A 12811-nucleotide genomic window follows, 5' to 3' on the forward strand; every position below is an offset into this window, starting at 1 on the left:
CCAAATAAATCGACACCGAAGTTCAGAGGGTCAGAGCAATTTGTCTTGGGAACAAAGTCTTCCCTTTGAGCTAAGAGGCATTCAAAGGAACTCTTGGTGGTAATGGGATTATTAAAGATATACCTGAGACCAGATAAATATTTGATGATTTCGCAAAGCACTAGGGTTTCTCTGCAGTTTTTCTTCTGCTGACACATGTTCCCCCGCGGGGTCCGGACCTTGTGGCTTCGTTAGACTTTGCAAGTCAAGGGCGGCTGGGGTCTCCCGAGAGTGCGTTGTGGGGTGCAGGGCTGCGCGGGAGAAGACAGACCCGGGTGTACGAGAGGGGTGTGCGCGCGTGTGTGCGTGTGCGTGTGTGCGTGTGTGTGTGCCTGCACGTGTGTGTGGGGAGGGGGGCGCGGGCCGGGAGGGAGGGAGGTGCGGGTGACAGAGCTGCCACCTAGAGGCGCCTTCCTGCAGTGTATATAACGCAGGTCCGCCGCCGGAGAGCTCAGTCCTGCAAACTGCTCAGCCCCGAGGCGGTGAGCGCTGCCAAAGCCGCGCAGGAAGCCCTGAGCCCGAGCCCAGCCCCGAGGTAAGGAAACTGCTCTCCGCAGCCCTGCCGGGGAAAGAGGGGGAGGACGGCGGGCAGGGTCTCTGCTCTTCAGCGAAGCGGTCTTTTTCAAAGGGCTCTTTCTGAATCGCTGGGATGGTTGCTGAGAGTCTGCAGGTCTGGCTTCTGAAAAGCACGGGCTGCATGCTGCATGGCTGCCTTGCAAAAAGCCTGTCCGCTAACTTGGGCGCTCACCTTTCTGCTGCAGAAAGTAAAAAGGGCAGGTTTCCTTGAGTCACTCGTGGAAGGGACGCTCCGTGTGTGTGTTGGCTTTAGGAATCTGGTGTTTATTTGTTGCTGTGGGCGTTTAAGCTCGGGTAAGTGGAGAACTTAGCAAGAATGCAGACTGGCCATTCTGCTTGCTCAGAGTTGGCATAGGGGACAGCCTGGCAACACACTGCTAACCCTTTTGACTGATAGATCAGTCGGCAAATAGAGGGACTTGCCAGTAAATATGTAACTGCAGAAGATGTGCACTTTATTAAGGGGCATCCTTAAGTGAAGCACTAAACTGCGCTGTGAATCTTTGTGATTCCAGAATGTATTTGAATTCGGGGCTTTGGGGGATTACCAGCTCCTGTAAGCCCAGAAGCTGTAAGAATGAGTGTTAAATCAGCTCGGTCTCCGTGACTTTGATTGCATCCTTGCTAATCTAATTTGAGTATTTATTGTGCTCTCAGAAGGTAAGTCCAACTTCAGTTACAAAAAAAAGGCACACACACAAGTCTAGGATTTTGTAATTTAAATATACCCTTCAGGTAAAGCGTGACTTTTGTTCAATATTGTTAGCATGCATGAAAACTGAAGGGGTGACTGACAGAGCTTTGGACTGAGGTCAGGGGTGGGTGGTTAGCCAAGACTTGTAACTTCCAGGGAGAATGAGAAGTTGTAAAAGTCAGACTAGCTGTCTCCCTCCCTCCCTCCCTCCCTCCCTCCCTCCCTCCCTCCCTCCCTCCTTCTTTTCTGTCTCTCTTTTTTCCTTTCTCTCTTCTCTTCTCTCTCTCTTTCTCTCCATTCACTTGCTCACAACAGGATCATTAGGTTTTCCAAAAGTGGAAGAGGGCCCCCTGACATGGTTTATAGCTCTTTGAAGGTATTTGGTGCTCTGACATCCCCTGAAACTTCATTCTGCAAAGTTTCAATGTGGTAACTTTTTCTTTTCTTTTTAAGCTCAGATGCTGCCTTTGTGTCCTTTTATTTATTCCAGGAAAATGTGGAGATCAAATAGGCTTGCCTAGAAAAGAAAGTGGAGGCTGCTGGGGTCTGTGCTTAACTTTTTATAGATTTTAAATGGATAAACTCCCTGTCCTTCTTCCATCAGCTCAGGAGCTTCCCCAGATGCAAAGCCTTTCTTTAAAGCAAAGTTGCGCAGGGGAGCTCTAGCTTGGAAACAGTTTGCTCTTTTTCCCCAGGTCTCTGCCATAAACACTTGAACGTGTGCACAACTGCTGAGCTGGATGCCACAGCCTCCCGGGGATGGGGGGAGGGGGTGGGGGTGCAGGGCGGGGTGCGGAAGAGCGAAAGAAAATTGAGAAATGCCTGTATTTTGCTGCCTGTCCAGTTTTTAAAAGGGGTCATGCATTGCAATCATAGTTTTAAAAAAGTTCCAGAGAGTATAGTCGAGGCAGGCTGCCGGGGCTTAACTGAGTCAGGATTTGGGAGGTGAGTTTTTCCCTTATTAACAGCAAGTCCCGGGAGAATTGAGAAGGTATTATGGTTTCTAATCAGACCCAGAACAGGCAGAGTATAGGCTTTCTGGATGAAAAAAAAAAAAAAATCCAAACAAAAAAACCTACTTAATCAGGAACAGTGGCTTTTTGTGCGATCATCTAGGCAGAGGGGCTCCTGTTTTCAGGGAGGCGTTGAGGGAGTGGCTGAAGTTACTCAGACCTGAGACTGGCTGACCGTCACTCTAGAAACCCTAAGAGTAAACCGAGGAGGAGAAAAACCTTCAAGATCAGGACTTTAGATTTTTCTCAGTGGTTTTTGCCGGGCACAAATGGAATTTGGAACGAAAAAGTACAGGGTTTGAACTTCGTTTTACTTTTAGGAACAAGAACGGTTTTAGAACGCCTTTCTAGTTGAGTTCCACGCACTCAGGTAGAGTTTAGAAAGAAACCCAAGACTGGCTCATGTCAAGTGTTTTTCAAGTCCAGAAAATTATAGCCCTGGGACACACATTTCCTATTAAAGTAAAAACAAACAAGCAAGAAAAAAAAAGAGAGAGAGAGGGAGAGAAAAAAAGAAAAGGGAAAAAAAGGGGATTATCTGATTTTGAATACTTGATGGTTTTCTGCAGGGAATATTTGATGTTTTTTTAACCTAAGGATCTACTAATTTAGAATTGAAAAAAAAAAAGTAGGTGCTTTCCTTGTTAAAGTAATGAGGGGATTGCATATTTTTATGGTGAACATTTTGCTGAGCCACAGGTAGGTCTGGGAGCTGACTCTGTTTTGTTCTAAGCGCTCGAAGAGTGGAGGGACTGAGTGACTCAGGTGGCTTCGGACCGTTGTTGGCTAAGGGACAGCGAAAGGACTGTGTGTCCGGATAGCCCGCGTCTTCGAATTTTCTTGTGGTAACAGATACCTTTGCGGGGATCATCACTGAGTTTTATGAGAAGAGGCCAAGATGGAGTCGCCTTCTCCTGAGAACCCTATTGTGTCTGGCCCAGAGCCTGGCTGACCTCCCACTGCCTCATCCAGGTCCTGAGCTGGGTGGGAACGAGGGCTCTGGTTACACCCGGCCAACCCAGCCGGCAGCCTTTGTGACGTGGGTCTCTGGATCTGCCCTTCTGGGCACAACCCTGCTTCCCCATGGGCAGCTGAGCACAATAGACCAGATCGGGTTTCTGGATGTGGGGTTCGTTTTCTCCCCCAAATACCTGAAAGTGGGTGAGGATGCCCCACCCCGTGCCTTAACAGGAAGTCTTTTGAGGACCCCAGCAATAGGTGGCCTCTATCTGAATCAGGATAGGGAGTTTTTTTTTCTCTTTGACTCTATTATTTTTTTGAGTTTTCTAATGATTTAGACCAGTTCCTTACTTGTGTGAAATAAGTCGTAGTCAAGACAGCATTGTTTCTGTTTGCTTGGCACTGGGGGACAGACCATTCCCCAATCTGCTGTCAGCCCTAGCAGATGGCCGCAGGGAGTCTGCCGGGGCTGAAGCTTTTCTGGACTTCCCTGTAGATTTAATGCAGCATCGGTAAAAACAAAAACAAAAAAATCCCCAAAAAACAAAAAACGCTGACCCCAATGATGTGCAATTGCCTGACAGTTTTTTAGAGGTGGTGTGGGTTCTCCTCACCTGAACCGCATGCCAGCTAGCGTCGAAGGGGTGGGACTCTGGCAAGGAGGCCAGAGCATGGCTCCCCCTGGGTGAAGCCTCTGGAGAAGTTGGGGAAGTGCAGAGAGTTACTGTGAGCCATGGATAAGCGGGTCTCTTCTCCTGGCCTGGCCTGGGTCCGCAGGTGTGCGGCAGTGAGAGGCCGAACGAGGTGATCCAGTCTGAACAGCACAGAATTGCTCTGTGAAATTTCCTGCTGGGAGGACCCAGATCCCAAATTGCAGAAAGCCGATAAAAAATGTCGCCTGGAGGCAGAGGTCCTAAAGAGCCCGAGGGCCAGAGGGCCCCTCACTGTCCCAGCTAGTGCCCAGCCCCGGCCTGGCCAGGGTAATCTTACCTGCACCACCGGGGACTGGGCAGGAGCACCTTCCTCCAGCCTGTTTGCACCCTGTCCTCAGAGCACCCCACTGCCGGCCTTCAACATGGCTTGTGACACCTGTGCCCCCAAGAACCATCTGCTGCAAGCCGCACCCTTGCTCAAAATCTCTGTGGCTCCTGCATGGGCAGGCCCAGCCCGACTCCCCCACTGCCCGCACCGTTGCTCCTGACCCTGGTCACCAGCCAGCTTTCCTTCATGGGGAGCTTGGGCTCAGCTAGATTCAGTGACCCTCCTCATGCCATATCATTGATCATCTCACCCCTCCATTTTTCCTAAACCACTGGCTTGGAAATCCCTCACCCTCCAGCTCTGGGGGCCACCCACCACCACCCTGCTGCCTTCTTGCCCTTCTTGTTTGGCGGGCGAGTTCTTGGGGGACGGGGCATGGTGATTCCGGTCTGTTAGGCCCAGAGCTGTGCCCTTTCACAGAGGAGGCTCCACAAACGTTTGGGGGCTTGAAATGGCTGATGTTCGTCTCCGCTTGATGAGGGGTTCAGAAAAGCCTCTTGTGGACTCCTGTTCCCAGTGATGGCCTCAGACCCCTGGTCTCGGTGGAGCCTGATTTATCACTACTGACTTCTGACCGTGGACGCACCAAAAACCCGCCTCGTGCTGGGTGTGGTATCCGAGGCTGCGGGGCTTGGGCAGGAAGAACGTGGAGTGACACAACATACAGATGTGTGGCCTGGGTGGGGGACGAGGTGGGAGAAACGGGACGGTCACCTGGGATAGGAGCGGCTAAGGGGGTTGGTCAGGAAGAATCTTCCAGGTCTGCAGTGGGGATTTGCCAACATGCTGAAGGCCGTTTCGGGGAACAGCAACCAGGAGCCTGAACACGTGGCAGGCTCCGCCGCGGAGGGACTGACTTTGGGCCAGAGAGAGGGCCTGTTTTCTGCAGGCCAACTGCCACCCCGTGCAGACCACCCTTGGGGACGTCTAATTCTGGCTTGACCGCCAGCTCCCTGGGTGAGCTCAGGCCACCATTTGGAGGCAGTGACACGCCCCGGGCCACTTGCCATAGTTCACTTGTTGCGGGGGATACTGGGTTGATGAATAAGGAGCCTGAGAAGTGGGAGGCACATCTCCCAGGCAAGTCCTCACATTGACCAAGAGGAACCTTCTGCCACTGGGGCTGGGGCTGGTGGATGAGTCCCTTTGCAGACCCCAGGCCGGTGGGGAGGATGGGCCAGGTGCTGGGTCCTCTGCAGGCCATCGGAAACTTCCCTTCCTGTCCCGGCGGAAGGGGGATGCTCCCTGCGCGCGGGTGTGGGACAAGGTCGAGAGCACGTGGCCGCTGTGGAGAGGAGAGTCAGAGAAAGCACGGGGAGTGCGAGGTAGAAGGGAGCGGACGGGGGCAAGGTCCAGCTGTCTGCCCTCAGTCGGGTCTCTGGGCTCTAGGACAATGGAACTTGAACCGCTAATGTTCTGTGAAACATCCCTCCATCAGAATCTACCTAATTCTTGATGTCAAATTTCAAATTGTCCAGAAGTTGACGGAGTAAAATCTACAAAGCCCCCTTTGTGCCCCCACCCTACCCTGGCCGCCCAAAGCTTTCCTCCTTCCCGCTGGTCTCTTTTCTCTGCCTTCGTGCGCGTGTGTTCACACATAAAGCTGCGCGCACTTTTTGCTCTGGTTTTTACGTCCGTGTATTCAGATGTGCCGCAACTTCCGCGCTTCACAAAAGCAGACCCCCTCTGTCTTCTTGCAGCTCTGTTGTATTTCAGGTGGTGGATACGCGCTACTTTATCAAACCATTCCTCTCCCGATGGACATCTATGTTGTCTCCGGTTTTTTGCTAATGAGGAGTGCTTTAGTACATGCATGTACAGTTGGGGACACGTGAGTCTTTCGAGAGGAAAAATGTGTGAACTTGTAAAATCAAAAAGCTGTAGAAAATTCAAAGCCCTGTTTTTTTGTTTTTTGTTTTCCCTTTTGTCAGGACCCTTTACGCAGTTGCCTTACCACTTGGTTGTGAGGGGGTCTCATCCTCCCGCCTGCCCTGGGGGAGGCTCCGAGCCCTCAGGGAGGCAGGCAGTGTTCAGGTGTGACTCTGGAAGTTTTCCCAAGCTCTGGCCCCGGGCTGGCGGCAATGGAGTTGCCGGTTTATCCCAGCAGAGAGTGGCTGGTCCCAGTGGGAAGAGTGGTCTCCTGCAGGTCCGGGTCAGACCACTGCTGCTTCCCGGCAGGCACAGACCAGCACACTGGCCCAGAGGCCTGACCGCTTAGACAGGAGCGCGGATCCTTCCCGAAGGACGCAGAATGCTGTCGGCTCTCTGTGTACCCGCTGAGGCGATCTGCTCTTGCAGGAAGGCAGCTGGGATTCTGGTGTGGGACACTCAGGGAGTTAAAGTGGCCCCTGTGGTCCATTAGGCGGCCCCCTCCCTCCACCGGGACAGGAAGGGAGGTTTCCTATGGCCTGCTAGGAGCTTTGTCGCCAGGCCTTTGAGATCCAGGGGCCTGGGTAGACACTCCATAGTTCGCCATATTGGTGACTCTGAGGGTGTCACTTGAGGAAGATTCCTCTCTCCTGTGGTGGCCACACACCGTCGCTGGGAAGGCATCGAGTGGACGTCCCTGCCCCAGCCCTCCTGGACACTCGCTCGGGCAGACGGGCCTTTGCTGCAGACCACATGGGACGTACGGTGCAGATTGTCTTTGTCAAATCATATTCTTTTCTGGAAGTGGCCCTGGATTGTTTCCAAAACCAAACGCATATAAAATACTGAAAGGACAGGGCTGAGCTGTTGTGAGTCGTAGTTCCTTCCTTAGTCCCCCGTTTGGATTTGCAGGGAGTTTGAGGTCTACAATTTGTTTCATTTCCTCTCTGTGCCTCCTTCCTTCTCTTGATCACTGAGGCCGTCCGCCCTGGGAGGGGGTCCCAGGGGGTCCCCCTGGGGGAGGGGGTGGTCAGGGCACGGACCTCGGGCTTCAGCTCCTGGGCTGATGGGTGGTGGGAGATCAGTGACGGGGGGCCAGCTGGCTTTCACGCTCGAGCTAGGAGCCTCGAAGCCTCCATTCTCCCCTTCAGCCCTGGCTGGAAGAGTCTCACTGTGCCCCCCGAAGGCAAGGGAGAGGACAGCTGAGGGGAGCCGTGCCCCGCGAGCAGGTAACGCTTCTGGCTCAGAGGACCGGTGATCGCTAAATCAGGTGCTCATTGCCCAGAGGGCAGAGGTGAAAACCACAGATGGGGCCCGAGCCCTCCCCCACCATGGCTGGAGCTCTGGCATTAGCGACGGTTTGTAGCACCAGAGGGTGGATCCGGACACCTTGACCTGGTAATTTCCAAAAGGGCAGGTGTGAGAGGCAGGTGACTTCTCATAGACCCTCATGCCTGCGTGGGTCTGGCTGTCCACACTGAGCAGTGCCCGGCGCCTGTCCGCTGAATCGTACTGGAGGCCCGAGCTCACTCACTGACTTCTTGTGGTGAGCAAAGAGCTGGGGGTGCTTAGACCCAGTCAGGCTAACCAGGGCTGGGGCTCATTCCTTCCTTTTCGGCCTGTGGACGGTCCCGTGGACGGCCCGGACCCCGGGCTCTGTGGCTGTGTGTGCCGAGGCCTTTCAGGGCTGCACCGGTGCGGACTGAGGAGGGAGCCCTGCCTGGCCCAGGCCCACCTCTGCCCAGCTTTGGGGCTGCGGCCTGCCCTCCAGCGAGCTCCTCTGCTCTGCAGGGACTCCGGGGTCCGATGAGGTCATGAGGCGAAAGCACTTCATAAACTAGGCCATGCTGCAGGTGTGCTTCATTTTAAGGAAATGGGAGAAAAAAGGGGTCACCACATTAGAACCACGAAATCCCTGCTTTGTTCTCTTCTGGAATTGGGGGCTTCGAGGGATGGGAAGGGGAGGGTCAGCCCCGGGCAGGTTAGTGGCCAGGGGGAGGTGGAAATCGTAGCTTCAAAGCACGCCACCCCGAGGCCAGTCCAGTGGGTCAGGGAGCCCTGGCTCCTCCAAGTGTCCTCTGCCGCCCCTTGTGCCCACGTCCTTTGGGGGTCCTTAAGCTGCCTCTTAGGACGGGGCGGTCCAAAGTCTCATAATGTGAGGAGTTTCTTTGTCCTAAACGTGATCGTGCTGAGTCTCCCCGGGTGCTTCCTCTGCTTGTGTGTCTGTCTGGTCTGGCCCAAGTTGGTGGTCACAGGGCGTGGGGATCCTCCTGGTGGGGTGCTCTGAGGACCACCGGCTTCCCGGCTCTGGGCCCTGCAGCTGGGAGGCCTGGGCTTCTCCCCTCAGCAGCGGGGACACGGGGACCTGCTTGGGTCACCGGGACAGGGACTGATGGCCACTTCAAACACGTGGAGAAGAACTGCCCAGAAGCCTGCAGGTGGTCCCCATTAACTAAGATTTAGGATTAGGTCACCTGCTGTGAGTTTTGAGGCTAAGGAGCCGGTTCTGGGAGGCAGCAGAATGTCTCACTCGTCAGGGATTCTGTTCTGAAGGTAAACCTATCAAACTGCCCGTCCCTGCTCTCCCCTGCATCTCCCTCCAGGCAGGGACTTGTATTACTTAGGCAGTTAAGAGGTCGTTTCAAATGTGGAGCAAGAATTAAGGGGGGCTGTGCTTTTTGCCAAAGGGACAGGAGGGTGAGGGTGGAGATTTACAGAGCATCTGCTATGCGCTAGATTCTGGATTGGGCCCTTTGGTTCTTGGGTGCCTCTGTAAGATGGTGCTGGTGTCCTGAGAATACAGCTGAAGACAGGTTAGCGAGTCAAGTTAAACAGCAGTGAGGAAGGAATCAGGATTCCCACCCAGGAAGGTCTGGTCTCGGGATGGGTGCTTTTCCCAGCTGTGTGTCCTCATACCGTTAGCGTAGGTGGACCAGGGTTGCCCATCCTCCTGTGTGACCTGGGGTCCACTTTGGATGAACCTGGCACAGAAGCTTAACTTGGGATCAGTCATTACCTATGACCCGTGAGAAGGAAGGAAAACCACCTTTGCATGTGAGATCACTCCTAGCGGGGCGCCCTTGTTCCCAGGGTCACCCAGTGGGCTGCCGACCCAGGGCCGTGTCCTGCAGGGACTTCAGGGCCCTCGAGTGGATGGGGCCCCAGTAGAAGACAGCTCTCCTAGCTGGGGCATTTGGGGAGAAATGATCATTTCTTGGCACAAGTGGTACTTTGGAGCTGAATTCTCTGTGGATATTGGTGACAGTTCAGTGTTGGCCTCACGTTAGGTCAGCAGGAAAGACAGTTGAGACGATTGCCTCCCCCTCCCCCAGAAGTGCAGCAGGGGGTGACTTTTGTGCTTGGCACAAGTTGTAAGAAGGGGAACCTAGGCAGTGGCCCACAGCTCCAGACAGCTGGGTGGCTGCCCTTCGTTGAAAACCCCACGACAAACCCAGGGTCTGCAGGTTTGGGGTGCAATCAAGCTGCAGGGCGTTGCACACCTCTGGTCTTCATGAATGAGAACTGAAGGTGGCCCAGGACCCAGGTTTCCACACACATTCGGCAGGAAGGGAAAATGCACTGAGTCCCATTTTTGGTGCACATGTGGGAGGGGATCTCAAGCACTCTCATTAAGACACCAGGGCAGGATACTTACCATATAGCAGTGCCAGGAACAGATGGACTCTGCCGTTCTTTGGGACGTGGGGAAAATGGCTCCACTGTCCTCTGCTAGGATTGAGCGAGCCGTCAGCGTCGCTGTGGCCGTCAGATGTTTCTCGGGCCCCCGGACCATGCCGCTCTCACACTGTGGGCACAGCCAGGCTGGTGATGTCTGGAGAACACAGCAGTCCCTGTTTCTCGATTAGGCACCATGCGAACCTGGATGCCGGGCCCGTTTTATGTCGTTGTGTGGAGCTCTGCTACGCTTTTCCTTTTCTCCTTTCTTTGGGAAGACACCGCCGAGCGTGCGGAGCGCCGGAAAAGCGTCTTGACCGGCACTCCGGTGTTTCCTAACGGAGCCACTTTTCCATTGCATCCTTTCTGTTTGATTTTTGCGCAGGCCGTCAGCTCGCTGCCCGCAGCGCCATGGATCTGCACCTCTTCGACTACTCGGAACCAGGGAACTTCTCCGACATCAGCTGGCCATGCAACGGCAGCGACTGCCTCGTCGTCGACACGGTGCTGTGTCCCAACATGCCCAACAAGAGCGTGCTCCTGTACACGCTGTCCTTCATTTACATCTTCATCTTCGTGACCGGCATGATCGCCAACTCCGTGGTGGTCTGGGTGAACATCCAGGCCAAGACCACCGGCTACGACACGCACTGCTACATCCTCAACCTGGCCATCGCCGACCTGTGGGTGGTGGTCACCATCCCCGTCTGGGTGGTCAGCCTCGTGCAGCATAACCAGTGGCCCATGGGAGAGCTCACGTGCAAGATCACCCACCTCATCTTCTCCATCAACCTGTTCGGCAGCATCTTCTTCCTCACGTGCATGAGCGTGGACCGCTACCTCTCCATCGCCTACTTCGCCGGCACCTCGAGCCGCAGGAAGAAGGTGGTCCGCCGCGCCATCTGCGCGCTGGTGTGGCTGCTGGCCTTCTGCGTGTCCCTGCCCGACACCTACTACCTGAAGACTGTCACGTCGGCGTCCAACAACGAGACCTACTGCCGCTCCTTCTACCCTGAGCACAGCGTCAAGGAGTGGCTCATCAGCATGGAGCTGATCTCTGTGGTCTTGGGCTTCGCCATCCCCTTTTGCATCATCGCCGTCTTTTACTGCCTGCTGGCCCGAGCCATCGCCGCATCCAGCGACCAGGAGAAGCAGAGCAGTCGCAAAATCATCTTCTCCTATGTGGTGGTCTTCCTTGTGTGCTGGCTCCCCTACCATGTGGTGGTGCTCCTGGACATCTTCTCCATCCTCCACTACATCCCCTTCACCTGCCAGCTGGAGAACTTCCTCTTCACGGCTCTGCACGTCACGCAGTGCCTGTCGCTGGTGCACTGCTGTGTCAACCCCGTGCTCTACAGCTTCATCAGTCGTAACTACAGGTACGAGCTGATGAAGGCCTTCATCTTTAAGTACTCGGCCAAGACAGGTCTCACCAAGCTCATCGATGCTTCCAGGGTGTCGGAAACAGAGTACTCCGCCCTGGAGCAGAACACCAAGTGACGCGCCTTGCGGGGTCTCCAGGACAAGTCTGCTTGCTTTCTCCACGGCACTGGCTTGCGTCGTTCCCAAGAGTAAAGCAAGGTGGCTTCGGGGTTTGAGGCCGGAGTAGCGTGGAGAGGGGAGCGGGGGCCGCCGAGCACCCTTCCCCTCTTTCTCGGGCCGTGGTGGTGGGTCTCGTGCGAGGCCGTGCGTCCCAATGCGTCCACGGCCCGTCGTGTGTCCAAGCCCGCCGCGGGGCAGGCTAGCCTGCACTTCTGTACAATAGGACGTTCTGTGTTCCCTGGAGGTTTTATATGGTGATTTGTATTTAAATCTTAAGACTTTTATTTTCTCATTATCGGTGTACCTTATAAATGTATTTGAAAGTTTAAATATATTTTAAATATTGTATGGGAGCTAAGACGCTGACATATATTCAGAGTGTTGTAGTTTTAAAGCTAGTTTGATTTCAGTTTTGACTAAGGATGACATTAATTGTTAGCTGTTTTGAAATTTTATATATATATATATATATATATATATATATGAATCTATAAATCTATATATCTATGCCAGGCCTGGCTGAAGTGTTTTATTTACGATAGTTTTGTATCTGTGTGGTGCTCTGTACTAGCATGGGATATGGAACAGGAATAACTCTGTAAAGCAGTTTGTGATATTCATAGTTTTGTAAAGTTACGTTAAAAAGAAGCAAAGTGGAGCAAAACTATTCCAGGCTGCAATGCTGTGCACAAAACGAACAGTCTCGTTTCGGAGAGTTCTCTCAATTTTGTAAGTTATTATTATTATTTTTTTTAAATAAAGGTTTGTTTTTCCTGAAAAGGCATCCGAGTGTCCATGTTAAAAAGCATGTTTGGCCTTCAGGTGGCGTGCATGATAATAACAGTACAAATCTATACCGCATGTCAGTTTGACCTAATATGCTTAAGGAAAGAGCGCTACCATAAAGGCAAAACCCAAGGAGTTAACTTGGATGCAATGAGATAAGAGGAAAAACATTCGAGCGTATTGAGCGTTTTTTTTTTTTTTTTTTTTTTTATTAAAGATTTTTATTTATTTGAGAGAGAGAGAATGAGAGAGAGCAAGCACATGAGAGGGGGGAGGGTCAGAGGGAGAAGCAGACTCCCCGCTGAGCAGGGAGCCCGATGCGGGACTCGATCCCGGGACTCCAGGATCATGACCTGAGCCAAAGGCAGTCGCTTAACCAACTGAGCCACCCAGGCGCCCGAGCGTTTTGGTTTTTTTAAGAAAATGTCATGCAACGTATTTGCGGGAGAAGAGATGGCTGGTAGGTGTGGCTTTCAAGGCCACGCTGGTGCTAGAAGGTTCTTGGCTGCTGTTGGCCCAGAGCTGTTCAGGACCCAGGACTCACATCATTATGTGTACCCCCATGTGCCCCCAGGGCCGCATGTCACAGCCCCTTGACACTTCTCTGCTAAGGTTC

At 53.4% G+C, this 12811-nt stretch overlaps 1 protein-coding gene across 3 annotated transcripts; it reads left to right on the top strand.

Annotated features, from left to right (window-relative positions):
• The first annotated feature begins 415 nt into the window (after positions 1-415).
• On the top strand, positions 416-12189 carry ACKR3 (atypical chemokine receptor 3). Of its 3 annotated transcripts, none has more exons than XM_045867666.3 (2): positions 416-574; positions 10253-12189. In XM_045867666.3, the coding sequence occupies exon 2, from the start codon at positions 10279-10281 to the stop codon at positions 11365-11367; it is 1089 nt and encodes a 362-aa protein (XP_045723622.1). In that variant the 5' UTR covers positions 416-574; positions 10253-10278; the 3' UTR covers positions 11368-12189. The 3 variants fall into 3 exon arrangements, with proteins under 3 accessions (XP_045723622.1, XP_064443366.1, XP_045723623.1); XM_064587296.1 differs by lacking the exon at positions 416-574 and adding an exon at positions 625-909; XM_045867667.3 differs by lacking the exon at positions 416-574 and adding an exon at positions 930-1275.
• Positions 12190-12811: the final 622 nt, after the last annotated feature.

The sequence above is a fragment of the Mirounga angustirostris genome, unplaced genomic scaffold (assembly GCF_029215605.1).
Source record: "Mirounga angustirostris isolate CCGP_5_RB_7025 unplaced genomic scaffold, mMirAng1.0.hap1 SCAF_3, whole genome shotgun sequence".
Classification (NCBI taxonomy): domain Eukaryota; kingdom Metazoa; phylum Chordata; class Mammalia; order Carnivora; family Phocidae; genus Mirounga; species Mirounga angustirostris.

What these genes read in the sequence shown, in the direction of transcription:
- ACKR3 (XM_064587296.1), top strand. Translation starts at nt 744, where the DNA reads ATGGCTGCCTTGCAAAAAGCCTGTCCGCTAACTTGGGCGCTCACCTTT. An exon ending in CTGTGGGCGTTTAAGCTCGG is followed by an intron (nt 910 to 10,252) that starts GTAAGTGGAGAA and finishes ATTTTTGCGCAG; the next exon opens with GCCGTCAGCTCGCTGCCCGC.